The following is a 27,681-nucleotide window of genomic DNA, read 5'->3' on the forward strand; positions in this document are numbered from 1 at the left end:
GGTACATATAAAATTTGGTTATGACAATTATGCATCTGTCCCAGTCGGTGGTAAATGGAATAAAAGTCAATGCCTAAGAGCAAATAGCTCCCTAGTCTCTAGTTTAGGGTCATCACCATTGTGAAGGTGTTTGACACTGTTAAGGGCCATTATTAAAGCATGGACAGTTGGAAAGCTTCTTATCACATATAGGTTGAGGCACTCCATTTTGTCTTGATTCTTGAAAATCATACTGTATTCTATGGAAAAACAAAAGCACCAATATGTGAATGTAATAAGTATGATTTAGACGTAGAGTTTTATTGAAAAATAAGAATTGCTTGATTTATTATGATAATCTATTAAATAGAATGTTTAATAGTGAATGGTAAAATAAGAATTGTTTGATTAGAATGATTATTCAAGACATTTGTAAAATGAATTATTCGATAAAATAAACTTACATTTTATTGAAAATAGAATGATTTATCGTGATGAAATTATCAATTATGCTGTGTGCGCTATTACTTTTCTGAGTGACTGCTATTTATTATAAGCAGAACAATAGAAGTTTGTTATGCCAAATTTTAAAAGTTGTTACTTTGTGAGATTTACTATTTGAACCTGTATACTGTTCCATTGCTGTTTCTGTGCTACTTTATATATCTACACATCATTTGACACAAGATATCTAACGTGACATTGGTGATGTTTGCACAGAAGGCAAAATTAACTTATATAACAGGAATAATTCTTTGTTTGCCTAGAAATTCAGAAAAAGAACCCTACTTCATTCTCATACTACATTTTTACAGAAATTCTCTAAGCCAAATGATCCATTACATTTGAGATTTGACAGCCCAATGAACAAACAAGCACACAAAAAAAGAGGTACAAATGGGAGGGCCCCCTCTTTTGGGTCCATCATGAAAGTTAATTGGCATGTGATTAACGAAACCACATAATGCTTGTGTCTTTAAACTCACATTGCTTTATTATTATTAATTAACTGCCGCTCATGGACCCAACACAAGTTCCCCCCTCCCTTCCTAAAAATTTCGTTTACCAACTTTTCTTTTGAAATTATACACTGATAATACATTCCTTTAATAATTGTATAGTACAAATTTTAGGCTTACTTACAATCTCTCAACTAAATTAGAAAAAAAACTAAGTAGTGTCAGAAAATTTCTGGTAGGGGCCTATCTTCCAAGAATGACTTGAACAAAACAAGTGATCTTTCAGGCTGTGAGAAAGGAGCTTCATGGGAGGCTCCTCTGACTGTTGCAAATGAGAGGATATTGCCATAAACTTGAGTCCACCCACCAACCTAAACAAAATATCATTACTCAGATTAGTTTATGATGTGTATATATTTAACAATTTGGAATATATTTTGAAGTGTTTAACTTCCATGAAAAAATGCTTCCTAAAAGGGATTGCTGTATTCAGTCTTAGATGTCAAGTAGTATATATATACCTGCTGGCCCTCAAACCATACTCTATAATGGATTGTTGTATTCAGCCTTAGTTGTCTAGCAAGCTTTTGAACCAAGGTGCGGCTTCCAGTCAGTGGAATTACTGAATCTTGATCTCCACTATAACGAGAACAAAACATGGTTATGCTAATTGGCACTTAAAATGCATATATATGAACCTTCATGTTCAACTAAGCAAATACAATCAACAAAGAGAAGGAAAGATTTTATGTCTAGTTACCTGTAAATTAAGACCCGAACTCCAGCTTTTATGAGTGATCCAACTATAGGGAGTGTAGGTACCTCCAAGTTGAGCATATCATAGTCCAGAATGCTGTTACTAACACATAATGCAGGTCCATGTTATTATTGGCATTGATAATAATTACAAGGTAAATTGACTATGATAAACTTTTTTTTTTTTCTTTTTTCAAGTTTTGAAGAAATTACGTGCTGCAAACATTCCACTTTTGAACTCCAACAAGCTTGGCATGGAGTGCCTCTTGTACATCTTTTCGGTTTAAGTAATTTGTAACTTTGTCATCTACACATACATCTATGCTCTCATTTGTTTGCTGTTTGGCAACAGGGAAAAATGTTCTTTAAGACATAATGAACAAGACAATTTGAAAAAACAATTACCAGAAGTATTATGGTGAAAAAATGATATAAATAACATTCATAAGGGAAAGTCAATGAGAGAAGACTCACTTGGCTTTGAGGACAAATAGCTTTGGATTGTGAAAGCACTGAGGAAATACAAACATCAAGGGTGACATCATATTTGTCCACAAATTTACTGGTTTCTCTGCTTACTTGCTTCATAACCTTTGAACAAAGTGGCGAAATTGAGTCTCTATAGTATTCACTGACATACCGCGAATAATTACAACCTGTAGTGAACAATTTGTATGTTGAATCTGATATCAATCCATGAGACCAAAAGAACTCAGCCCTTGAGTTAAAATCAGTGGCATATTCTAGAACTGGATTACCCAACTGCAATTAAAGAAGCAAGTTTGGCATTATGCATTGTTAGCAATGTCCTAAGGAAGAAGAGTGGTTGATAGATAAATGTTATGTGTGTTACTTACGGCTATTCCTTTCAGATTGAACATCTTCTCCTTTTTGTTTATTTCAATCATGAGCTTTGCAAGTTGTGGAACATAATGCCCTGATGTTTTTTGTGCAGAAAAATGTGTAAAATAAATACAAGATTTCGAAATTTCAGTTTTTTCTAGAAATGATGAGTGAACAGTGACGTGGCAAGCATACCTGCATAACTTTCACCTGCTAGAAACAAATCTGTGTGTCTGTAATGAGGGAACTTGTTGAACCAGCGTTGCAAGAATACAAGATTGTCCCTGGCTTGAGAAATCAAAAGTACTGCTTCAGATGACAGAAGGGAATAATGACTATTTTTGTGTTCAAGGACTGAGATATTTGAAATCAGAACAATACCATTCTATGCTACCGTTAGGGACAAGGAAGGAAGAATAATCAAAGATAGTATATCATATCATGCAAAAGTTGCGTGGCATTTTTAGCACTAATTTTCTGTTTTGTCTCAACTTTTTAAAAGCCTAAACATCATGCATATTGTACATGCCTTTTTCGACAGAATATATGATTTAAAGAAGCTTTCTGAGGAAGAGCTTATTTGTCTTAAAAGATTAAAAAAAAAATCATAATAAAAACAAAGTTCTAAAGCAATTGATAATGGAAGATGGATCATAGATTACCTGTTGTCTCATCATTCACAGTGTCATAGGAGGAGCCACCTTTAGCATAAGAGAACCCCACTCCAACTGGTGTCTCCAAATACAACATGTTTGTTTCTGCATCACAAAGTAACTCTTATCATATTGGAGCAATTCTTGCAAATATAATGGAATGGTCAATACCTCAATGAAGTACCTCTGTTCCAACTGTACTCATTTTTAATCAGAACTTCTCCATTTGGTCTAAAAGGTCCATTTTCAGAGAATGCACCCACTCCAAGAGAAGAACAACCTGGTCCTGTAAACAGGAACTTATATAAGATTTTTCTAGGAAATTTTAAAACCATGTTCTGAAACTAAATAGTCTATATTCTATACTGATTTTATATTTTTTTTAATCCAAAGTCTTGGACTTATTCTAATTTTTGAGGCAGTGTTACATAAATATAGTTGTAGCAAGTGAGAAAATGCAGACCTCCATTGAGCCAGAGAACAAGAGGCTTTGAAGCTGGATCAGTTTCTGATTCAACAAAATAGTAAAAGAGAGCCTTGTGTTTCATGTCATCCACTGTAACATATCCTGAGAACTGTTGGAAGCCTATGTTGGGCTGCCCGGGAAGCCGAACAATTCTATCTGCATGATAAGAGAGGCAGAAAATCTCCAAGGAAAAGCTCAGCTGAAGCAACACAACAGTAATTGCCATGGTTTTCCATGTTGCTAAGTTCTTCATTTTTTCACAAAATGGAGAGAGTGGGACTAAGGCAAAGGAGTATCAGAAAGAGAGAGAGAGGTGTGTGCTGTTTTTAAATTGTAACAATGTTACTGAGTATTTACTGCATGGGGTTAAATGTGGGCCACTTAGTGATTGGGAGCTGCTTTCAGCATCATCCCATGATTACAGTTTTAGCTTTATTATTTTTTTTCCCTTGCATGATGGCTAGAAAATGGTGTTGAAAGTGACGCATGAGGGGTATGGATCTTACTGTATTGGGTCTGTATATACTATGAAGCAAAAAAGAGAATAGTATACATAGTTGGGCCTCCAAAAGCTAGAATATGAGTCAGTGTATAAAGTTTGCTGCTACGAAAAGGAAATTAGCCATTGGAAAGTGGACTGCCTTGATAATATTTTTACCTTCATTTTTTTTGAAGCAAAGTATTCTAATAGCCGAAAGTCATGAGACTAATCCTCGAGATATAGAGATCATCAAAATGGATTTTGCATCTCCTAACAAAGTCTTTTTCATATGCAAAGCCAAAGAATCAAACATGTGTCTGCATGCTTAAGGAATCTAGCCATCTACCAACTATGCTGGACTTTTATTGGGAATATTTTCACCTTCTAGTTCCACTTTTTTTTTCTTCTCTATTTATTGTTGATGCATCAACCACAAATACCTTGTAACCTTTTTGTTTTTTTACCACACCAACTGGGTGGTGTCTTTTCATTCTAAAGAATGTGAGTTAACATGACTAATGTAGTGTATTTTAGGATTTGAAAAAAAAAGACTCACTTTTCTGTATTCCTGAGTCACCAGAGAATATGAGTACTTCACAGCATCGTGGGGGATATTGCAGGTTGTATACAGAGATACACGGTTTCTTTTTGGTTTTCACAAATACTTGTTTGTTTGATAAACTTTTCTTGATCAACAAGTACAGGCAAGAATTTGCACAGCTACAAAGTGGTTACTGCATGGAGATTCCAAGAACAATTGAGCAATCCTATCCTACCTTTAGATTGTAATTGGCCACTATATTTTAAATACATTGTAGCATGTCAGAGAAGCTAGTAATCTAGAGCATCATTGACCATCAAAAAATAATTTAAGGACCTATGATATACTTTTCACTTATTTTCTTTCTTGTTATGATACTAATTTTTGTGCATACAAATAATAACTCAAAACCTTAAGGTTCATGCTTATGAGTCTATTCCTCACTTATATAATGTTTAACTTTTTCATACTTATCAAATGTGAAACTTCATCCCAAAATTATACTACTTTTTCCCGGTGGTGGTTAAGGAGTTATCTTTATGTTGTTATGTGGGAATGAACTCGTTCCCTTTGACCAGTTGTGAAAAGGCTTTTCTCATAATGACAGGGTAAAACTTGATTCTTTTCCTTTTCCTTTTCTTCCAAAACTTTTTGTGTCCTGGTGATACAAAGCAACTAAACTACCCTCTAACATCCATCACTTCTCTTCTTTTTTTCTTTTAATATACAAACTCACATGCTAGCCTATACGGAGCCACTTGTCCCCATCGTGGCCTCTTAACACTTACTTGCCCAACTTTTTCGTAGTTAGGGCCTGGGGGGCCGCCCTCAATTCATCACTTCACCAGCTGTGTTAAATCTGTATGCATGCTAGCCATGCGATAGCTCAATTTATGGATGTTTATGGTTTGGCAACATATTCTAGTGATATCATTGGACCCTATATATATATATATATATCCAAGTACATTTACAACTTGGGAAAAAAGATAGTCTAATCATAACATAATTGCTACCAAGTCTAGTCATTGCACCATTATATTTATTTACCAAACTTCCCTTAAGCTAAGGAAGCAAAAAACACAAGAGGGTGGTATATGTAGTAGAACAAACAAACTATAAAAAGACAAATATGATCTATTTGCACGTATATGGTGGGGTTGTGTTATACTATATATATGCAGCTCAAAGAACTGGTAAAGGAGAAAAAAATGGTCCCTACTTTAATAGCTTTTACAGAAGGCTTCAGATTTTCCATCATTAGATGCACTAGTGTCATTGTTGTATTGTCAAAATTCTATCGACCCTCAAACACAAATTCTACTTCCACCTAACACCCACAAAGTTCATTCTTCATGCTTGGGGAAATTTATGTGACATCAACATGATGGCTTAAGATATATATAATAATAATGACATGGAACGGTAGAAGTGGTTAGGAAGACTTTTGGGGCATGATAATGTGTTGTTGGGGAGTGAGACTATATTATAGTGTGCTTTTAGTTTTAGATCGTTGCAAAGTAAAGAAAGGACTACTGGTATTACTTTGTTCACTCTTTTGGTTTTCTAACTTGATGACCATAAGTGGAGAAAAAAGCTGATCCACTTTAACTATTTATTCAATTGCACAGATTTTCCTTCTTTTTATGATCTGTCATCACCCGCCACCACACCATGATAAAAACGTTGTTTTGATTAGTGGGTCGATCGTGGGTTCGCAACAAGTTTCATGAGAAGGCTCCAACTATGGACTGATCTGGACAATGCATCAGAGATAGAAACCATGACCTTCACTCCGACCAAAGGTAATTAAGAGTTTAAGATACTAAAATGTAAGTTTTAGATTTATCAACAAAACATTATTTATTCTTAATTTTATAAAGCAAGATTGAAAAAAAACTCAACATATAACTCTTTCGTTTATAGTAAGAAGTTTTTCAAAATTCACTTTAAGTTTCACTCACCCTCGTAGCATCCTTAATGTGTCATCGTACTTAATCATGATTTAACAGCTAAAACAATTTCACGTTAGATTATTCAAAAGAATAAACCATTTTCAATTGTTAGTTTTTATTTTTTTTTGTAAATATTCTAAGTTTTTTATATATTTATTTTTGCACCAAATATATGTCCATTAGCTGAACCTTAATCAGCATATTTAAAGAACCGGCTTGGTATTTTAAGTTTTTAATTGGTAACAATACAGGAAAATTACGAGCCAATACATACTGGCAAAGTTGGGCCCAAAGCATATCATAGATCCGTCCCTAATACGAGCCAAGAAAAAAGGGGTGCAAAAAGAAAAACGTATTGGGAAAGAATAAAATAATATAAATTAAACCAGTAATAATTAAATGGTTCAAGGCTTTATTTCGAAGCCAATGATTCAATGGACAACTTTGGCTGAATTGTGGTTACATTGATAATAATTAAATTAAATTATTTTATTTTTTAGTATAATATATTAATATTTTGAAGAAAAAAATAACATATTAGTAATATTTATAACTTCATAATATTAATAATTAAACTTCTTTTATAAATTTCATTACTTATTATATGCGATTGGTGCAATTAGATTCGAAATATCAAAATCCCACAATTATTTTAATTGCATTTTTTCTGTAATATGGTAATTATGTGATTGATAATATTGTTTGTGATAAAAATATAAGTTTAAATATATTTTTAGTTCATGTAATTTTTTTTCATTTTTGTCTCTATAATTTTTTTATTTTAGTTTTTATAAAATGTTTGCTTTATTTTTTGATTTTAAATTTTTCACTGATCAACATATTTTTTTTTACTATTTAAAGTATTATCTAAAACATTATAAGCACGAAAAATAAAGTAAAACATATTGTAAAGATTAAAATGAAAAAAAAAATTGCAAGGATAAAACTTGCTGATTAAGTTACAGTTTGAAAAAGTAAATTCTCGTTATCTCTAATACAGACTGCAAATCCCTCTACGTGAAAGTTTATTGAACAGAAGAAATTAAGCACTTGAATATGGCAATAAGCAGGAAGCACGTATGAATAGAAAAAACAGAAAATAAGTAACATCACCTAAGATATTGCCCCACCAAACCAAATGAGATGCTTATCGTGAGAGAGAAAAAAACAAGCGTTTTGGGCTAACATCTTGCATCAAATAGCAAATTGAAGAACAAAGTCAGAATGGGGATAAAAGAAAATAACAAAAACTTGCTAAAGAATACGCATAAGCACAAAAACGGGGCCAGCCAATGGGCTGAATAATTAACCTCATTCAGTTACACACTCAATGCATTTTCCCTAGAGCTATCACGTTCTAACTCCTAACTAACTAGCTCCACTTTTGTCTTGAACCAGTTTCTCTATTAAATCAGCTGCCTCTTGAACGGTTGAGATGTTTTGAGAGCCATCCTCCTCAACAGTTATGCCAAACTCTTCCTCTAAACCCATTACTATTTCCACCTGCCACAACATAAACAATCAAATGTTGATTTTTATCCGATCACAATTTATAATAATAATAAATTTGTTATTTTCTTATAATTAATATTTTAAAATTCGTGCAAATAATAATTTCTTTTATTGCTTGACATTATAAAATTATTTATACGAACATTGTATAAAAATTAAGCTCTAAGATTTAAATACTTCATCACAATATCCTATTCATTCATATGGAGATATAAATTTGGTTAAGTGATAGGAGAAAGGAAGAAATAGATCATTGCATGTTTAAATCTCTCAACTAACATTTTTAACAAAATTAACAAACTAATATTTATAGAAGAAAAAAATCATATTCATTCATATAATGTGACAATAAGATAATAATTCTTATTAGACTTTAAACTTCTTCAATTAGAGGGACAGGACATAGGACAAGTGATTTGAGTCAACGATAGATCTTAGCTTATATCACAAGGTATAAAGGCTTATGATAATTAGCATTTGAATTAAAACTAACAAATTTTTAGGATAATCAGTATCTTACCGTGTCAAGGGAATCAGCACCAAGTGCTGAAAATTTGGTGTCTGGGGTAAGCTCAGATTCAGCAGGCAGAGCAAGTTGTTTCCTCACAATATTGCAGACCTTCTGCACTGTCTCCGGTTGTGCCTTGACCTGCCTCATTCACAAAGTTCAAAGTTATTTATTTTTTATTCTTGCAAGTTATGAGGGGCAAAGGAAACAAAGTAATATTTAGAAGAAGGTAATCATCAAACTTACTGCACAAATGCAGAAACGGGAGGATCTCAAAGAGGGAAAGGTTCTCCTATTCCATCCCACAGAAACTACCTCCAAACTTGAAGTTTTGTAACACCCCTGCATGTTAATTTTAAGCACCCAAATCATGTTAAGTTTCCTCTATAATGATATTGCAGTTATCCAAAAATCATGATACATTTCACAACACCTCTTAAATTTTTACTCACTTGTATTAATATTTAGAAATTTGAATTGATTTTTCCAACATCATTAAAGGAAAATATAAAGGAGGAAAATGGACATACACAAATAAAGGTAAATTTTAAAGAGTGTACAAGATAATGTGGTGCTGTAATTTTTTCTTGTTAGTACTTGTAACAAATTGAACTTTTGGAACTAGTGGCCACCATTATGACATATATAGTAGAAAGGCAGGGTGCATTGATAGAGGGGGATTTCGAACCTGGCTAGTCCTTGTAGACAACTTGAGAGAGGGTTGGAAGCTGAGAGAAGTTGCTGAAACAGAGGCCATTGAAGCTAAGCTAAACTAGAAGGATGGACAAAGGCCAATAAGAGATAGGGTTTGGGTTTTTGATGTGGAAAGTGTCCAATATTTTTGGACCAAAGTCTAGCTTGTGCTTAGTTGGAAAGTAAATCCATGTCACGAAGAAAGTGTTATTTAATAGTATTCAGCATCATCTTAATTCTTGTGGGCTATAGTGGATGGGAATGGACGAGTGGTGCACGTTGCTCTCAGAATGCAACATTCTATCCAAAAATTACGTGGCAGTTATCAGGCACTGAGGCTGCTGCTGAATGCTGATGTTCCCATTTTAGCAACGCATGCGAAATTGCCAATAAGAACGATGCCACATGTCATTTAGGAAATGTTGTGTAACTGATGGAGTTAATACCCAAGAGATTTTCATTAATAATAAAAAAATGAGTGAATTTAACATCATTTTTTTTATTACTGTTTAATTTTTTTTTTTTAATGTATTAGATTTCAACTCACGTTTGTATTCTAACATATTATTTATATAAATATTCTCAAATCAGCCGCATGTAGATTATATAATTTAACCAAAATAACTTATAGTAATTTATAACTTCCTTATAAATCAATTTTAACTTAATAAGCTAAGTTTATAAAAAAAAATGGTTTATGTTGAAGTTGTTGACCAACTTATTTAGTCCTCCCTTCGAATATTACGTTCTCCCAAAAGCTTGAGATTAACAAAATGTGAACTCGAATTGCAAACAAATATATTTGGTCAACCTAACACATTTTCGTAAGTAAATTGGAAATAACAACCTATCTTATTTTAGGGTGGATTGAAAAATTGAGCTGCCTAACAATTAGAACATAAAAAAGATCAAACAAAAAATAGGTAAAAGAAAATTTTAAAAATAAAGAAAAAAAATTTAAGCCTGAAAATGACAAAACACAATTGGTAATAATTAAATCAAAATCATGAAATAGTTATGAAAGTTACAATTTTAATAAAATTTAGGTATAAAAAAAAAAGGGGATCAATTAGTTATGAAGCCCAGCCCAACCCGCTAAAATGGGTGAGTTGTGTTGTACTTGTTTTATAAACTTACTCTTTTTTTATATATAATTTTTTGTATCCATCTTTTTCATTTAACCTAGAGTATTCTTGGTTGAGAGTTTTTTTTTTATGCATATACGAGTATTATTCGCACAACTTTTTATAGTACTTTTTAGATAATTTTTATTCCACTCTATTCACACAGAAGAACGCTCATTTTTAACTTAAAAGAGTTATTAATATTAATATTTCTTTATTAGCACACAACTTTAATTGGTTGTAATTGTTTATGTAAATAATTTCTATAAGAATTTATTTATTTCAATAATATTTTTAAATTGCTTGATTTTAAAAATCATGCTACAAAAGAATATAATAATAGTCAAGAGTTGAAGGTCGTGCATGAACCTGAAAAATGAAGAGCGTTACATGGTCAAAGGCTAACGGAAATGCCTCTCTTTAAGAAGAAGATTGCGAAAATTAAGGACATGATCACATTCACATACACATTCATGTTTTCTTCATTTTCCTCACAAACACTCCCTAACCACAAACCCTCCTCCCATTTTGTCGCCCATCTTTTTTTCTTTCACTCAAACAACAACATTCTATTTTCCACTTCTGTTCACAATTGACATAAACCCAGTCACACACACAAATACAAAAACACAAAAACTAAAACACACACACACACACTCTTGTAGTTGCCAATTCTCATCAATGGCTCCCTCCGATCAATCTCGCCACTCTCTTGTCCCTGGATTCTTGTACTCATCAAAAACACTGTCCCATTTGAATAATAACACCAATCATGAGTTGCCACCATCATCATCGCCACAAGGTGGGACCAATACCAAGAGTCCTATGATCCTTTCACCAAAAGAGGGAATCCGCATGTTTTCTCCTGCTTACTATGCCGCATGCAGTGCCGGTGGCATCTTCAGCTGTGGCCTTACCCACATGGCTGTCACTCCTCTCGACCTTGTCAAGTGCAACATGCAGGTTCTTTACTTTCCTTTTTCCATTCATTCAACTGTTTTCTCTATCATATCATATCAATGGTGTTTCACATGGTTCCATGAATCATGAATGAAAACAACAATGTTGATCCAAGTGATAAAGAGCTTGGTTTTTCTTAAACAATGTCAAGAGGGATTCCGTGGTAAATAATATCTCTGAAACTTTTATCTTCAGCAAAGTCGAATGATGTCGTGTCATGCATGTCAAATGATGTCGTGTCATCCATGTCACGTATTTGAGACTTATGGACAATAATAATAAAAGAAATAGGCTTCCTGAAACTAGTTCTTCTAGCTAGATGGTACTAACAAGGGTTAGTTAGGTTTAATAGAATGGACTAGTCTATCTAGAAACGTTGAATCATGTGAAGAATACATGTGAGAAAAAAAAAAAAAGGTTCTTGTAATGGTGTTTCAAATGAACTTTAATTTCTAGACTGTTCTCTCAACATTATGCAACCACAATTCTCCAATAATATTTACATCTTCAAAGTCATGCAATACCTTATCAAAGTAACGGAAAAGAAAATATAATTTCCAATGCCATACCTTATCAATTATATGATCAATGTGATTGTGTTGTGCCAAATCTTCTACTCAAAAGGTTGTTAACTGCAATCAGAATATTCAATCTGGTTATTTGTTTTTTACAAATCATACCATATACATAAGTAGGAGCAAAAGTTGTATACAAATTAATCTTTGATTTGGTGTTATATTTAGATTGATCCTGTAAAGTACAAGAACATCACATCAGGATTTGGAGTGTTACTGAAGGAGCAGGGGGCTAAAGGTTTCTTCAAGGGATGGGTGCCTACTCTGCTAGGCTACAGTGCTCAAGGAGCATGCAAGTTTGGGTTTTATGAGTTCTTCAAGAAGTACTACTCAGACCTTGCAGGACCCGAGAACGCAATCAAGTACAAAACGATCATATATCTAGCTGGTTCTGCTTCAGCAGAAGTTATTGCTGATGTTGCCCTTTGCCCCATGGAGGCTGTCAAAGTTCGTGTACAAACTCAACCCGGCTTTGCTCGCGGTTTGTCTGATGGGTTACCTAAGTTTATCAAGGCTGATGGTGTTTCTGGGTATGCGTTTTGGTCTTTAATAATTGTCTCTATTGTTTTGTTTCTGTTGATATGTTGTGAAGCACTGATACTTTTATTTGACTCATATATTTTCATATCATATTTGATTCACTTATACATCGTACTCGTAAAGTATCTAATACCGTTACATGTGAGACATAGAATCATGTATAATTTACAAATATAGAAGCAGTTTCTCTTGTTTAACCAAAAATGAAAATCATCCTCTTCATAGATAATCTTAAGAAAGGAATGAAATTGATATTATTCCTATTTGAAGACAATAAGAAGTAATTTAAATGGCAATGATTTATAATTTTTATTTTCTTTTTAGTTTTGTCTAAGCTCTTGTGTTCTATTAATTTATATATATGTGTGTCCGTGTCTTGCACATATCATATCATAAATATTTTTTGAATAATCATATCGTTGTATTGAATACTTATTGTATATGATACATGTATAGAATGTGTCCATCATAGTTTATTTGTATAAGTAGTTTTAGATTTTGGAATCTCCAAATTTGATGAGTTTGATTTGATATCCAGGTTGTATAAAGGGCTTGTCCCTCTTTGGGGCCGTCAAATTCCATGTAAGTTTGAACATTTCCATATTTATGTCTAATTCTCTACTTGGAGTTAGATATCACATGAGTAGTTTATAACCTTATTGTTCTTGATCATGTTTGTATTTTTTGTGTCTTGTTTAAACATACACATTAGACTTGTGTGGGATGCAAAATTCCATCTTTGCATTCTGCCAATAAATAAGCTATATCTTTTACACTTTTGTGTGGTGTCAGACACGATGATGAAATTTGCTTCCTTTGAGACTATTGTGGAGAAGATATACAAATATGCCATCCCAACCCCAAAAGAGCAGTGCAGCAAAACTATGCAGCTTGGAGTGAGTTTTGCAGCTGGATATATAGCAGGCGTGCTGTGTGCAATTGTCTCACACCCAGCTGACAACCTCGTTTCTTTTCTCAACAATGCAAAGGGAGCCACTATTGGTGATGTGAGTCATAGGAACAAACACACATTCTGTGTTGTGTTGTAATGCTTCATTGTCTTTTAAGTTTTAACTCTTGTTGGATTTACAGGCTGTGAACAAGATTGGAGTAGTAGGTCTTTTCACCCGTGGCCTTCCACTTCGCATAGTTATGATTGGAACACTAACTGGAGCCCAATGGGGACTCTATGATTCATTTAAAGTATTTGTAGGGCTGTAAGTAACTCCTATTATCTCATCTAATGGTTTCATTACACAGTTGCTCCGTTCTGCATTCAGTCGTGGACCTATGCTCAAATGAGGGGTGCACTTGCACCTCCTTATTTTTTTAAATTTATCAAATTTGTAAATAAAATCTTATATTTTTATATTTTATTTTATCTATATTTATATAATTGAACTCACTAATTTTATTTTTTATAATTTGTCTCTACTGACTTAGGGTGTTGGATCCGCCACTACTGCATTGTATTTTACTATGTCACTTCATGTCTTTGGTTTCTATCACATTTTTTCACTTTCATGTTAAATATCATTTTGTTGTTTTATCTTTCAGGCCTACTACTGGAGGAAGTACTCCTGCTCCTGTTAAGTAGAAAACCACACACACATGCTTGGACATGCAGACCAGAGATTTTTTTTGACACAAATAATGTTAGGTTGCTAAATGCTAATTATGCTTGGTAATGACTGCTTGCATTACCAGAGCGCCACGATACTTAGTTATTAAGATGGATGCTCAGATTTTGTGCTTCATTGAACTTTCTTCAATTTGTATTTGATTATGTTAGCTCGGTTATCAAAAGGGAAGACACAGCTTGCCTTCTCTGAGTTTTGATTTTCTTAGTCCTTTCCCACTATTTTCAAAACGGAACAAATAGTGCTTTGTGGAATATAACAATTTTTTTCCCTAATTTAAATTGTTATCTTACTAGTCCAATACAAAAGCTCTCCTCAAATAACAAATGAAATAAGCATTTATGTATTTCCATTTTGTAAAAAGAAGAAAAAGGAAACTGGTCTAAATGTATTCCAGAGGCTATGGCCCTATCGGTTTCTATAGGACAATGCTGCTCTGTTTACACCCCTTCTCTTCACACCTTCCATTTCTATAGTTCACCCTCCTCCCTTCATTACATTACAAAGTAATGCACTTTTTTTACACATTACAAAAATTAGTTTCCGTAATGTAAATTTTTATATTACAAAACCTAACTTTCATAATATAAACTTACATTTTAGAAAATATTTTTCATGATATTTTTTTTATACATTACAAAAATTAGTTTCCATATGTATTACAGTAGAACATAACTATATTATGAAAATGACTTAAAAAACTATATTAATAAGACTAGTCTCTGCAAATATCTTACAAGTAATAGTTTAAGAATTGTCATCTTTCTTTTAAAAAAAAATTATCATCTCAATCCAATATGTCTAATGTACCCAAAATAAATCCAATGTCTAAAACTTCAATAATCAATCACGGCAAAAAGCAGTGAACCCCATTTTTCTTGGTCTTTGCATGCATTGTTTAGCAAAAACGGATGACAGCAATTTTGTTTTTTCATGAAAAGATACGGAAATGACAATATAATGAATAGATTTTTTTCATTCGTGAATAAATTCAACATTTCTAACTTTTTGGCAATTTAATGATTTGGCCGTCCAAAATTGCCATATATACATGACACCACGAGAACAATATGTAAGATTGGTTGATAAAAGAACTATTAAACTAAAAAATAAAAAACACTTTGGAACAAAAAAGAAAAGGGCAAAAATCTTTTTGCGGGTGGAAACTGTTTATACCTTTTTTTTTTATCCGCTGCCTATTTAGCCTGTCACTTGGCTGATGACAAAGATAACGATAATTCCTGAAAGTACCCCTCAAATGTCAAATGCTGCCACCAGACCTTCACCAAACATTTTTCCAATTTTCAACGACCATATTATCCTTGAACTTGATAGAATGCCTACTCCAGCATCAATTTTCTCACAACTTCTAATAAAACTTCAAACTAGCCTCTTGAAAATCCAGTGCTTTTTTTTAACTAATCTTTGTTTGGGTGTAGTGGATATACGGTATCGAATACAATCCTTGCAAACACATGCCGTACTTCTAGCAAATCTCCACGAGCTAAGGACTCATAATCAATTTGTCTACCTTGCTTTGACAAATAATTCTTACCAGTACTTACATTCACACAATCAAAAAAGTTGAGAGCTTTAAGGAACATTGATAATGGGATGAGCACCTGTCAAATTGTGAATAATTAACAGTACAGACTAATGATGTTAATCAAGATTCATTAACCAAAATATCAATAGAGAAAGCCCTAGATTCCTTAACAATAATAAAATTATCATACTTCAAATATCTGGTTAATGTGTTAAATTGACTTGCCAACCATTATCAATCGCCAAACAAGGAATTACAAACAAAATAGTTTAATTTTCCAGTTATATATTTCAATTTCTCACTAGTTAGTTTAACAGCTACATTGATGTCAATTATGCTAGTAGGATTACACTTTCTATCCTTTGTTTCTTTGCATGCTTTCTATTTGTGGGAAAACAATGAAAGTTACTTTTTTTATGGGATGGTGAATGATTGGGTTCTATACTGGTCCAGTCCATCTGCTGGGTAGAATTGTCCAGAAGCATGTATAAAATCTATATAATATATATATATATGTTTACCAGATTTGAATGAGGAGCTTGAGGATAGTCAGCCATAGCCCCAGATACCAAATGCCTATCTGTCATCTGCAACAATGACCCTTTAACAGACTCTGCAAGATCCAGAATCTCAGCTTCCAAATTCTCTTCATCCAGACCTGAAGGATCTAATAATTCAGGAAATCTGGCATCATGTGCTTTGTTGATCCTCCTAGCTATGTTTATTGCTTCTGACAAATTTCCACCATTATGGAGTGCAAGGCTAAATGCAGCAACCACCGAGGAATCCCTTGGTTTATCACTCAATGCCTTATGTAATGCAAGGATAGCAACCCTGAAAGCATAGATTCCTTATGATTATGAGCCTTGCTTTGATGATCCAAGTAGTAATCAGCCTGTAAAGATTTCTAATCCATCTGATAGTTTTTAGAACTTAATCTTACAATTGAGGAAAAACGAGAAAAGCAAACTCAATACATTATAAGAGAGACAACTTGAGGAAGAGAACAAACAATTTAGACATATGGCCGAGTTCAATGAAAGACTCCCAAAGTATCAGTTTGGAAATAAATTTCTGAAGAACCAAAACATCAATTTAAAAAGAAAATTAAAAAATATCCATCAATGATATAGAAGACATTTCCTAGTACAGGTGCAAAGCCTTTTATCTTATACCCAAATCCAATGGCATTAAGAAATAATTTCAATGTAAGAATCAGATAATAGTTGGACGGTGGACCTAAGGCAAAAGTTGGCATGGATGACTATGGGCATTTAGCCTAATGGTCAACGATCGTCTCCTCAAGCACAGGAGTGTATGAGATATTGGGTTTCATCATAAGTAGGGTAGGACATCTTTTTGGAGGAAAGAACCTTTGTTTCCATTGCCCCAGAACACTCTCCAAGTTATAAGCCCCATTGGTGCATGGCAAAAAATAAAAGGTTGGGCAAAGATCGTGCAAAGATAATATAGAGGATTCTGTGGCAACCATAGACACTGGAAATGTTTAACAAAGCAATAGCAACATGATAGTTACATAACTTGAACTGCTTCATAAAACAAGAAACTGAAGCAGATTAAGGGCTTGACTTCAGTAAAAGAGTCAGGAAATTAACGTTCTTTCTGAGACATTTCCCCTGAAATAGAAAGGATGAAAGGACTTCTAAATTTGATACTCATGTCTTCAAGGCTATGCCATCCTAGGACAAGATCTTAAAAGAAAACACATTTACAGGTTTTATGCTGTCATTCTTTTGTCTTTTCAGCATTAAACATTAGGTTTGTTACATATGGTAACAAAGTAAAGCAAGAAACAGCCGTTGCCGTTGCAAAGATCTTACCATAAGCTGCTATGACATGGACGGTTCGGTGCCAAAAGTTTATCCACATTAGAGAAGAAAGACTGCAGACAAAATTCCAAAAGATCCAATAAAAAATGAGCAAATGCAGTGCTAAGATTCTATCCATTCAAATAAAAACTCTAGTAGAACTATAGTGAGATAATCTAATAAGCCATATTCAAATTGAAAAAAGAAAGAAACAAATCCCACCCCTTTCATTAGCTTTTCAGAACTTGAAGGCCTTTTGTCTCTTTAATAAGAGGGATATCTTTAATGGTTCATACCCTAAAAATATTCAAATGAGTGCCTAGTTATGAGAATAACTAGTCTAGCCATTCCACATGAGCTTGATTTTGATACAAGTAAACATTTTTCAGGAAGTGGAACCAAGGAACTCAACAATCAGCATGTTGCAGTTTGGATGTAATAGTTATTTATATTAGTTACCAAACATATACATGTTTTAATGCACAATTTGATAAATATGTTAACCAACATGTGAGTTAGTGTAGGAAAGATGTCTTCAGTATGCTATTCCCACTAGCCTAATGCCAGTAAAACAGTATAAATCGCAGCAAGTTTTAAAGTCTAAACTTCATAAAGAAGGATGGGGTTACCAAAAGCAAATTGGTTCTTTTGTCCCGTCTTCGAAATCCACCACAAACAAAATAAGCAGCCTGTAATGTCAAATCTGAATTAAGCTAGCATTCCATGACTGAGTTTTTGAAAATAAAAAATGGAGAATCGTCATCTACCTGAAATGGGAGAAGTATATCTAGAAGTCCAAATCTCCATAGTAGCCTCAAAGAAGCTTCACCAGATCCGTAAGCTAGCATATAATTTATTTCCATCCAAAGCCTACCCTAAAACATGAAAACAGGGACAACTAAGCCACCATATTCTCATGTGTGCTTATAATGAAGCAGAGATGAAGATCACTTTAAATACCTTATCTAGTCTTAACACTGAATATGAAAGATTTTTAACAGATTGAGCTGTTTCCCTTGAAATACTAAACCCCAAGCGAGCAGCAACTCTAATTGCACGTAGAATGCGAGCTGAAGAAAAGAAAAATGGAGTCATACAGTCATACATATGAGAAATGGGAATAAAGTTGTGTTCTTTAACATCGTTAATCCCTCAACAGAAACTCACCACAATCCTCCCGAAAAGAAGTAGCTGCAGGAACCACCGTTCGCACCTATTCACAGAAAATTAAGTTGCATAAGTTCAAATTTCTGATTAGAAAAAGCAATATAAGAAACAATAACTTTAAAGAGATACATGCACACTTTAGCTTTTATGATATCTTCCATTCCTCCCATGTAATCATACACAATTCTTGCATATGGATCAAACATCAACCTGGAAGAGCAAGAATTTGATTAACAACATAAATAGCTGCGTTGTATATGAAGTGGAGATGTCATGTCATAGAAAACACATCAGCATCCAAATAAAGAGGAAAAAAAAGGAATCGAATTCTATTTTTAAAGTGGCAAGAACTGGTGCACAACCCGTTAATTGTAAAGTCTCGTTTCAAACAATTCCTCCATCGAAGATAGTCCTCTTTATCACAGTCATTAGGTGCCTCAATATCATCATAAATGAAGTGCATACTTGACTTGCATCTAGCAGTATTAAAACTTGAAACCTAATTAGAAGGGAGAATAAAATTATCATGAAAAGTGGAGATGAAAGGAAGACAGTCCTTAATAGGGGGAAATTATAGCAATCACCCCACTGAAGATAGTTGTAATGAAATGTAAAACATTTCAAGCAAAACAGAAATATACTAACCTCAACAATGGTACCATCCATATGAACATGACATATGGGGAACCTTTTACCAACTATCTCACACCATGAAAATGTTTTCCTCACCTACAAATTGAGTCAAGGTTCAACATGCAGAGTTAAAGGTCTGAAGACACCAAGCCCAAAATAGAAATTCAAATTTTCAAATTACTGAAATGAGATTGTATAAATTAGCTTTAATGGACAATCCACATGTTACAAACACCAAATGACAATATAAAAATACATGTTGCCCTTTTAACTACTAATAACTTATCTCTTGATCCACAAAGTTGTTCAGCAAACTGCCATGTTCACACACCAACAATTTGAAAATCAAAATAGAAATAAAATAGGAAATAAAGGTAACCTCTTTAAGATCTGCAGAAGTTATAATATCGAAGTCTTTTGGTGTTTGCTTTAGTATAAGATCCCGAACACAACCTCCTACAAGGTATACATCATGCCCTACAAGAGTAAAAAGGGGTTATCGGTCATGCACTTTCCTCCCTAACTTTGCAGATACAAATATAGAAACCATGGAATCTTATTCTTACATGATACACACAGAAACACCAAGAACATACCACAACGTAAAGATTAATATTTCCAGAACCATAATTAGTTACTTAAAAAACAATGGATAGCTGGGGGGAAAAAATCAAACAAGCATGGCTGACAAAAAATGCTGAGTTCTAGTTAAAAAAATTGGCTTTTATTTGAAAAATTTAAGCAAAATAGTCTTTGCATAGTCACAATTAAGTGGCTTCTATTTATATAACAGATTACGCACAGGGTCAGGGTAGATGTTCAGGAAGAACAAATTATAGCAGTATAGCCTGATTCTTTTTCTCACTTTGAATTATTTGATTTCGCAATTCATGACAGAAAAATTAAGAACTGTTTCAAATACAAGTGAACGGCAAGATGTTCAGAGAGTAAATAATACATCCAACAAACAGCTCGGCCCAAATTCCAAAACGCAGTGCACCTAACACGCAAAAATCAGCTACATTTTCCTCCCTCCTTGAAGCAAACACAATCAAGGAAATGCTCTTTCTGATTTCCACACAAAAAGCCAGGTTGAGAAAAATACAAGAGAAATGAGATTAGCACGTACCCTTTTTCTTTAGCACGTTCAGAACCTTTTTGGTTGGAACAGCTATCATGGAATTTCGAAGTCCAAGCTCTTTGGAATTCAGTTTCTTCCACGCCTGGACCTTGCTATTATTATTTTCTTCACCAATTCAACACATTTAAGAAAGAAGATATTCAGAATCACCAGCTTCAATAAATCAATACAAAAAAAGAAATCTAATTAAAGAAAAGGAAAAAGAAAAACCTAATATGAGTTTTTCGCTAGTCCCCTTGCCCTGTTCAGGAGTAGAGCCCCTACATTCCTCTACCTCAACCGTAGGGAGAGATTTTGGTACAAGCTAGTAATGTAAATAAAAAATAAATAAAGAGAAAATGGAAAGAGGTAAAGAAGATAATGGTGAGTGAGGTTAGAATTTGAAGATACCTTGCGGATGCATTGGAAGGGAGCGGGGCGAAGAAGGAAATTGGGTTTGCAAGCGAATTTTAAGGTAGCGATGGCCATGAACGGAGACTGGGTGAAGTGAAGCATGCAGTAACCAGGTCAATTACGGTCCATCGTTGTCGATAGGGTTTAGTTTAGTTTAGGGGTTTAAGGAAGGATAGGGTGTATAACTAACAAGCGGGTGCTAAATGGTCGTAACTACTAAGTTACTTTGGGGGTGCTTTTTAGCGCTATCTTTTTTATTTTTCAAAAATTACAATCATCTTTCAGTTTTTAAATTTAGTTTTTTTAATTATTGAGTTCAAATTAAATATACTTTTTTTAAAATTTTATATCATGTTAAAATTAGTTTAAAAATATGTTTAAATGATAGCAGTGACATTGGTGGAGTGATGATGAGAAAATAGTTTAATAATGACCCATAACCAATAATTCAATAGATCTTCTAATTCAAATAAATTTGGACATCTTGTAATGCAACAAAAACATGTATGTATGATAAGATACACAATAAAATTTTGTTTCTATTGTATATTTGATCAATTTACATAATGAAAACTTGTTTTCACAGTGAATTTAATCAGCACATAGTAAAAACTTATTTTTGTTGTGTGTGTGGTCATGATACATAGTGAAAATAAGATTTTGTTGTGTTATTGGGGAAATGGTAACTATGTGATTTACTATTTATTTTGTTTTTTAAAGTAGTTTAATTAAAACAACTTAATAAGCAACTATAAGAATGATGTGATCTTCAGTAATGCCACTGTCAGCTGCAATCTTGGATGTGGATGAAGGCTAAAATCACAAGTTTTTCTACTTCTTTCTATGATTGGTCACAACATTCTGGTTTGATTTTAATATGAGAATTAGAGACTTGTTATGTGTAGGGAAAGAATCTCACTGCTACAACTTCATTTCATTGATATTTGCATTCTCTCGACTCTTCATGTTGTAGCAATAACAACATATTAATGGCTTTAGCCTGGCCTTGATATATTATGGTCCAATTGCTATAATTTGGACTACGTGTATATGCCGGGCTGGGGAGATCAGGAGGGGAATGGATCACCAATTATTTTAGATATATCCTATGGCCATGCAATTTCATACTTGCCTGAAATCGTCACTTTCGTAAACAAAAATTATTAAAATTTATAATCCTAACTTTAGTTTAATTGGATGGAGATGATTAAATTGATGGATTTTTTAAAAAATTTAGGGAATTGATGATTAAGTCAAGGGTAAACAATTATTTACGTCCCTAAATATGTAGAGTGCTGACAAATTTGTATACAAAAGATGAAAATTCAAATTTTAATTCTCAAAAGTGAAAAAAGTGTGACAAATTCATTCATCCATTATCGTTAATAAAAGAGTCTATGTGACACATTCAGGGATGAATTTACCCATGGTCTACACATTCAAGGACAAAAATACTATTTATCCAAAATATAATTTATTCTTCATCTTCTCTTCTTTTTTAATCGTTGTAAGTATAGCATTACAATAAACATTTTAAAAAATAAGAAAACAAATATAAGTTAGAACAAACATAATAATAAGCATGATATTGATTAATAAGTATAATCTATCTGATGTTCTAAAATTTTTATTGTAACAACATTAAGTAGTGATAAAATTAAGTTGGATCTCATTTTTTGTAAGGATTAACTTAATAACTGCATTTTTGTTTAAATCTCATATTTTGGATAAAGTACTATTACATTAGAAATTTCATAACAATAGCAAATTATGCTTATTAATCAATGTTATGTTTATTTTCCTATTTTTTAAGTGTTTATTTAATATTATGCTTGCAATGATTAAAAAATGAGAGAAGATAAAGATTAAATTATATTTAGGAGAAATAGTCATTTTTCGTTCCTGAATGTATAGAGCGCTGACAAATTTATCCTGAATGTGTCACGTAAAATCTACGGTAACGGATGATAGATTTATCACTTTTTTTTAACTTCAGATAATAAAATTTGAATTTTCATTTTTTAGGAACGAATTTGTCACTATTCTAAATATTTAAGGACAAAAATAACTATTTATCAAACTTTTATATATGAAGTCCGCTAATTTTCTTTCTTTCACCTTTTCTCTTTGAACCAAACATACCATAAACAAACTCAAAATATAATAAACAAATGATGGACAAGTTTTTTTATATTTGTATTTTTTTTCCAATTAACTTTTTGTGTGTGGACTTTATCCGGAACGAAATGAAGCCCTTAATTAACTCACATAACCTATGTTTGGTTTTGTGTCAATTTTGTGCTGAAATGCGCAAGGGACGGGGACGTGCGTTTTTTTTTTTTTAAACAGTGGGACGTGCGGTTAAAACATTTATAATTTATTTGTCTATTAATTATATTTTTTGTATTGTTGTCTATTAATTATATTGTATGAGGCTTGGCAGACAAATTTAAAATTTCTAATGTGACTGAACTCTATGTATGACCCAAACCAAAATAAACATCTGGGAAGTATCTCATCTAGGTACACCTTTTATGCTATTCTACTAGGCGAATTTTCCTGTAAATAAACCCCCTGATTTTATGGGCAAGGACAATTTACAAGTATGAGTACAGCACAATCTATGTTCAATATAAATAATTTTTTTTCTGGCACAACTTTCTGTGCACTTTATGGCAAAAATTAGTGTAACTACAGTCTCTAATATGCTATTAGTAAGTCAAACAAATGTCATACATCAACCAACTAAAAAAATTATTTAATCGTTTGACAAATGTTAGCGCAAGTGACTTTATAGCATTAGTTAAAGAAATGAGAATGACTTTTTTGCTTAATATGTATTAAAAAAATTTATTATTTATAAAAAAATGTAAAAGTTAAAATATGGGTAAATATGAAGAGTTATGAGAAGGTTGTGAGAGAATGCATAAAAAAAATGATATCAAAATAGTGTAATGTGTAATTTATAACAGTTTAAACATAAATATGATTGTTGTCTTTATTATATGATATCGACTCAAGGATAAAATAATTAAAATTTAAACTTTAAATCCATTAATACTGTTTTTTTACTATCAAATTCTTAATTAAAAAAGGCTACACATAAGTTGAGAAGAAAAAAACCAACAAATAACTCTAATTTATAGCATATTTGTTTGCACGTTTGAGACTTGCAAATAATTAGTCAACCCTAATTATATGTATTTAAATTATATTTATGATTTTATCATTCGTTTTCTAAGTATGCTAGTTAAAAAATTAATATATAAAATTTTTATTAAAAATTTCAATAAAAATCAATCAATGACATTAGATATTACTATAATTTTAATATGTTTTTTTTCAATTCCTTGTTATTGGTTAGAAAAAAATGTTTTGTTTTAGTCATGACCAGTGGGGCTCATTTATTATTGACAATCACCTTAGAGAAAAAAAGTTTGAGTTGATAAGAGTTATTATAAAAAATAAAATTTAAGTTGATGAGGTTAGACCGGTCAAATTATACTGTCTCTGCATGGGAATGAGTTACTGCATAAAGATTTATGAGGCAAAGATGTTTATATATAGACCTGACCTCTGAAACTGAGTTTTGCACAGAGAGCAACTTCTGCTGAGTCCAAAACTACTGAAACATCTGCATACATTTGAGTATCATCACTTTCCTCACAAATCACAATCTTTGATTTTCAAACCCCAAACCTCTCATCTCTCATCTTTGATCAAATGGCAGCTTTTTCATCCCAATACTACCATCCGTTTCTGGTTGACTCCGCATGCCTCTCAATTACTCCTCCCATTATAAACACTTCTAGTACCCTTCCTCCTTCTCCTCATTATCTTCTCAATAATAATAACATTCATATTCAGGAAACCTCTTATAGCGTCACTAATAATCAGGAAACAAGCTGTGTTGATAATCAAAGCTCCAAGGTTACCACCATCAGTGACACTGAGTATTCTGTGGTCAACAAAAACCATAGTCCTGAGACATCCATGGTTGTTGACAAACTTGAAAAAGGTGAGCAGTTCACTCAGAAGGTGGTGACCCCCATGGAGAAGGAGAAGAAGAGAAGAGCAAGAAATGGATCTTCCAAGGTAATAAACTTTTTAAACCAGTTCTTCTTTTCTTTTCCTTCTTTCATACAATACAATTAATGTTAAACACGATAATTAATAATTTGGAAATATCAGCAACACACTCTTTTAAAAGTATTTTCCATAGTTAGCTTAACGAATTATGATTGTATTATTTTTATAAACTTTAGCTAATAATATATATAAAGTGTATTAGAAAGAGTGTTACGTTGGTATTTTTATTAATGTCATTATTTGGTGCTTAATTACTTTATAAATGATTACAGGAATCAACAGAAGGGGGAAACGAGAAACAAAAGAAGCCAAAAGAAGTGAAGAAGGATGAGAAAAAAGGTGCTGAAGATCCTCCAACTGGCTATATCCACGTTAGAGCTAGAAGGGGTCAAGCAACGGATAGTCACAGCCTTGCTGAAAGGGTACAATAACAACAACGACAAATTATATATCTCTCATATAATATATTAATGTCCCAAAAACTAGAGAGAAAATAAAAAAAAAAATCATATCTCATTGTGAATGTTGAAAATAATAAAAAAAAGAAATTGATTATTAATTTCAGGTGAGAAGAGAGAAAATAAGTGAAAGGATGAAGACGTTGCAGCGACTTGTGCCAGGCTGTGATAAGGCATGGAGTTTTACTTCTTTAATCTTTTATGTTTGAATTCTATTTGTATATATGTTTCTTGAGACAGTTACTTGTTTCTATCACCCCTTCTTGACAGCTACATTTGATTTACTTCATAAATATATTTCTAGGTAACCGGAAAGGCCCTTGTGTTGGACGAAATAATCAATTATGTTCAGTCCTTACAGAATCAAGTGGAGGTATATATATAGTGGCACCACAATATGAAGTGTTATTTTTTTAAAATATAATATTCCACATTATTCATTACCTACAAATCTACAATATTGCCTAAACCAACGATTTTCTGCAGTTCTTGTCAATGAAACTTGCATTAGTGAATCCCATGTTCTATGACTTGGCCATAGACTTAGACACTCTCATGGTTAGACCCGATCAGGTGAGAAAATACAACACAAATTTACATGTGCTAGTGAAACATATATATAGTTGTCTCAATATAAGTCCTCTAATGATGAAACTTTGTCCCACAGAAATTAAATTATAATATAGCATCACCATCACCATGTTTAGCACAATTCAGACCCAACCAGGCCATTGCTTTTGCTGACACAACCACTACCAACAGTTTCCCCACAGCTAATAATGGTGACTATCTTTTGGATTATTCATCCTCACTTTTTCTTCAAGGCCCGAGATCAAATCTCTTCTTTGAGGTATGCTAGATAAATTAATGGAAAGTGGAAACCGCTTCTTTATTGGTTTAAATTTTGGTTTTATTAAAAAAAATGACGTGTGTTTAAGAGTAATTAATATTCTAAAACCAAATCTACAAGAATCAATTCAGACACGTTTTTTTTTTCATTGTAAATGCAGACACGTTTTTTTTAAAAAAAAATTGATTGATCATAGAATCAATTCACATTTATCAAAATATCTACAAGATTTACAATTTTTAAAGTAAATTATATTTATTGTAGAATCGATTCAGAAAATGTAAAATCTTAAGGAAGTATACGATACACGGTGTAACTTAATTTTCTTGGTTGCCAACATTATTTTGGTGGTAATTAAGTAGGAAGATATTTTAAAAATAATTTATCCATAATTATTGTATTGGAAATTTTATAAATGTCAAATTTCAACTCAAGATAAAGACATAAAGTGCTTCTCAGCTAATAACTTGAATTTTTAGAAGGATGGAAAGAAAATAGAGAGGAGGAAAAACGGAGATTTAAATTGAAGTAAAAATAAAAATTAAATTTTATTTATAAAAATCAAATTTCTTTTTCTTCAATCAAATAAAATAAATATATTAATTATTATTGTGTTTGCTTTTTTTTTCTTATCCAAACATACTAGTATTAGATAATTAAAAGATTATAAAAAATGACCAAAGAATGAATAATTAAGAGAGAGAGAGAGAGAAGGGCTTTTCTCTTTTCATATATTCTGACAAACATAATTTTCAGTATAACGGTGGTCAGTTTTGGGACGTGGAAGACCAACGACAAAAGTTTCTTCATCCTTATGGATTCGGCAATAATTCGGGCTCTTTCAATTAATTAATATCAAGTTCAAAAAGATGCCTTTCAAGTCTACAAACATAGTAGTATGTTGTAATTAAGCTCCGAACTCATGCCTTGTAATTAATCCATATATACTTATTATCATGATTTGTTTCTTAAGTCCAGACCCTGTTATTTTAATAGTCCCTTTTTAAGGAACTATTGTTTTTAGTTAGTTTGGGAAAATCCAAACAAGTACCAGTATCTCAATGGAAAAGAAAATCTTATGCATGAGTACCTAATACTAAAGCTACGGTTAGTATCACAGTATCAGCACATATCATCATTTTGAGGAAAATTCGTGGTTTGGTTTGGTTCTCTAGTCCACAAATTAAAGAGATCTTTGAAACACGATGAATAAAGTGCATGCAGCAAAATTGATGGATGTAGAACACAACACAAAGGACACAAAATGCCGACCAAATAAGACCATATCTTTTGCTAGATCCGTTGTTCTGTTCCTGTCCAACATATAGATATGCACAAATTCCAAGAGACTCTGTGTCCATTCTACAGACATTGAAATTTATGTCATATA

At 32.6% G+C, this 27,681-nt stretch overlaps 5 protein-coding genes across 9 annotated transcripts; 2 read left to right on the forward strand and 3 right to left on the reverse strand.

Moving 5' to 3' along the window:
- Positions 1–802: 802 nt before the first annotated feature.
- Positions 803–3,960, reverse strand: LOC114424419 (serine carboxypeptidase-like 45). Of its 4 annotated transcripts, none has more exons than XM_028391263.1 (10): positions 3,654–3,960; positions 3,375–3,476; positions 3,200–3,295; positions 2,733–2,825; positions 2,552–2,631; positions 2,169–2,456; positions 1,908–2,032; positions 1,699–1,791; positions 1,460–1,577; positions 803–1,309 (listed from the first exon to the last, which is right to left on the reverse strand). In XM_028391263.1, exons 1-10 carry the CDS (start codon positions 3,907–3,909, stop codon positions 1,160–1,162), a joined length of 1,401 nt encoding a protein of 466 aa, XP_028247064.1. In that variant the 5' UTR covers positions 3,910–3,960; the 3' UTR covers positions 803–1,159. The 4 variants fall into 4 exon arrangements, with proteins under 4 accessions (XP_028247064.1, XP_028247063.1, XP_028247062.1 ...); XM_028391262.1 differs by having other exon boundaries at positions 1,699–1,797; XM_028391261.1 differs by having other exon boundaries at positions 2,733–2,843.
- Positions 3,961–7,752: 3,792 nt separating this feature from the next.
- On the reverse strand, positions 7,753–9,533 carry LOC114424286 (acyl carrier protein 1, chloroplastic-like). The gene is made up of 4 exons (XM_028391124.1): positions 9,342–9,533; positions 8,900–8,995; positions 8,666–8,794; positions 7,753–8,136 (listed from the first exon to the last, which is right to left on the reverse strand). Exons 1-4 carry the CDS (start codon positions 9,408–9,410, stop codon positions 8,002–8,004), a joined length of 429 nt encoding a protein of 142 aa, XP_028246925.1. The 5' UTR covers positions 9,411–9,533; the 3' UTR covers positions 7,753–8,001.
- Positions 9,534–10,951: 1,418 nt separating this feature from the next.
- On the forward strand, positions 10,952–14,347 carry LOC114421257 (mitochondrial phosphate carrier protein 3, mitochondrial-like). The gene is made up of 6 exons (XM_028387106.1): positions 10,952–11,433; positions 12,174–12,535; positions 13,084–13,127; positions 13,338–13,552; positions 13,638–13,762; positions 14,103–14,347. The coding sequence occupies exons 1-6, from the start codon at positions 11,152–11,154 to the stop codon at positions 14,140–14,142; spliced, it is 1,068 nt and encodes a 355-aa protein (XP_028242907.1). The 5' UTR covers positions 10,952–11,151; the 3' UTR covers positions 14,143–14,347.
- Positions 14,348–15,133: 786 nt separating this feature from the next.
- On the reverse strand, positions 15,134–21,096 carry LOC114422594 (CCA-adding enzyme-like). 2 transcript variants are annotated; one of them, XM_028389038.1, is made up of 14 exons: positions 20,892–21,096; positions 20,712–20,771; positions 20,490–20,606; positions 19,740–19,837; positions 19,373–19,456; positions 19,090–19,226; positions 18,865–18,937; positions 18,728–18,773; positions 18,521–18,630; positions 18,328–18,435; positions 18,190–18,249; positions 17,573–17,634; positions 16,253–16,565; positions 15,134–15,807 (listed from the first exon to the last, which is right to left on the reverse strand). In XM_028389038.1, the coding sequence occupies exons 1-14, from the start codon at positions 20,902–20,904 to the stop codon at positions 15,604–15,606; spliced, it is 1,485 nt and encodes a 494-aa protein (XP_028244839.1). In that variant the 5' UTR covers positions 20,905–21,096; the 3' UTR covers positions 15,134–15,603. The 2 variants fall into 2 exon arrangements, with proteins under 2 accessions (XP_028244839.1, XP_028244838.1); XM_028389037.1 differs by having other exon boundaries at positions 20,712–20,805; positions 20,892–21,095.
- Positions 21,097–24,461: 3,365 nt separating this feature from the next.
- On the forward strand, positions 24,462–27,408 carry LOC114424517 (transcription factor bHLH137-like). Its single transcript, XM_028391373.1, has 7 exons — positions 24,462–24,989; positions 25,256–25,405; positions 25,549–25,614; positions 25,746–25,814; positions 25,928–26,014; positions 26,109–26,291; positions 27,048–27,408. The coding sequence occupies exons 1-7, from the start codon at positions 24,618–24,620 to the stop codon at positions 27,138–27,140; spliced, it is 1,020 nt and encodes a 339-aa protein (XP_028247174.1). The 5' UTR covers positions 24,462–24,617; the 3' UTR covers positions 27,141–27,408.
- Positions 27,409–27,681: the final 273 nt, after the last annotated feature.

Source organism: Glycine soja, chromosome 8 (genome assembly GCF_004193775.1).
Source record: "Glycine soja cultivar W05 chromosome 8, ASM419377v2, whole genome shotgun sequence".
Taxonomy (NCBI): domain Eukaryota; kingdom Viridiplantae; phylum Streptophyta; class Magnoliopsida; order Fabales; family Fabaceae; genus Glycine; species Glycine soja.

Excerpts from the sequence above, each read along its gene's own strand:
- LOC114422594 (XM_028389037.1), bottom strand. The coding sequence starts at position 20,996 with ATGCTTCACTTCACCCAGTCTCCGTTCATGGCCATCGCTACCTTAAAA. Across the intron at positions 19,838-20,489 it reads GAACGTGCTAAAGAAAAAGG|GGCATGATGTATACCTTGTA; the intron begins GTACGTGCTAAT and ends TTACTCTTGTAG. Across the intron at positions 17,635-18,189 it reads AAAGAACCAATTTGCTTTTG|TCTTTCTTCTCTAATGTGGA; the intron begins GTAACCCCATCC and ends TTTTGTCTGCAG.
- LOC114424419 (XM_028391260.1), bottom strand. The coding sequence starts at position 3,909 with ATGAAGAACTTAGCAACATGGAAAACCATGGCAATTACTGTTGTGTTG. Across the intron at positions 3,477-3,653 it reads TGTTCTCTGGCTCAATGGAG|GACCAGGTTGTTCTTCTCTT; the intron begins GTCTGCATTTTC and ends TCCTGTTTACAG. Across the intron at positions 1,798-1,907 it reads AAGTGGAATGTTTGCAGCAC|TAACAGCATTCTGGACTATG; the intron begins GTAATTTCTTCA and ends ATTATGTGTTAG.
- LOC114421257 (XM_028387106.1), top strand. The coding sequence starts at position 11,152 with ATGGCTCCCTCCGATCAATCTCGCCACTCTCTTGTCCCTGGATTCTTG. Across the intron at positions 13,128-13,337 it reads TTGGGGCCGTCAAATTCCAT|ACACGATGATGAAATTTGCT; the intron begins GTAAGTTTGAAC and ends GTGTGGTGTCAG. Across the intron at positions 13,763-14,102 it reads TTTAAAGTATTTGTAGGGCT|GCCTACTACTGGAGGAAGTA; the intron begins GTAAGTAACTCC and ends TTTATCTTTCAG.
- LOC114424286 (XM_028391124.1), bottom strand. The coding sequence starts at position 9,410 with ATGGCCTCTGTTTCAGCAACTTCTCTCAGCTTCCAACCCTCTCTCAAG. Across the intron at positions 8,795-8,899 it reads CCCGTTTCTGCATTTGTGCA|GTCAAGGCACAACCGGAGAC; the intron begins GTAAGTTTGATG and ends TGAATGAGGCAG. Across the intron at positions 8,137-8,665 it reads GTGCTGATTCCCTTGACACG|GTGGAAATAGTAATGGGTTT; the intron begins GTAAGATACTGA and ends ATGTTGTGGCAG.
- LOC114424517 (XM_028391373.1), top strand. The coding sequence starts at position 24,618 with ATGGCAGCTTTTTCATCCCAATACTACCATCCGTTTCTGGTTGACTCC. Across the intron at positions 25,406-25,548 it reads GTCACAGCCTTGCTGAAAGG|GTGAGAAGAGAGAAAATAAG; the intron begins GTACAATAACAA and ends TATTAATTTCAG. Across the intron at positions 26,015-26,108 it reads TCATGGTTAGACCCGATCAG|AAATTAAATTATAATATAGC; the intron begins GTGAGAAAATAC and ends TTTGTCCCACAG.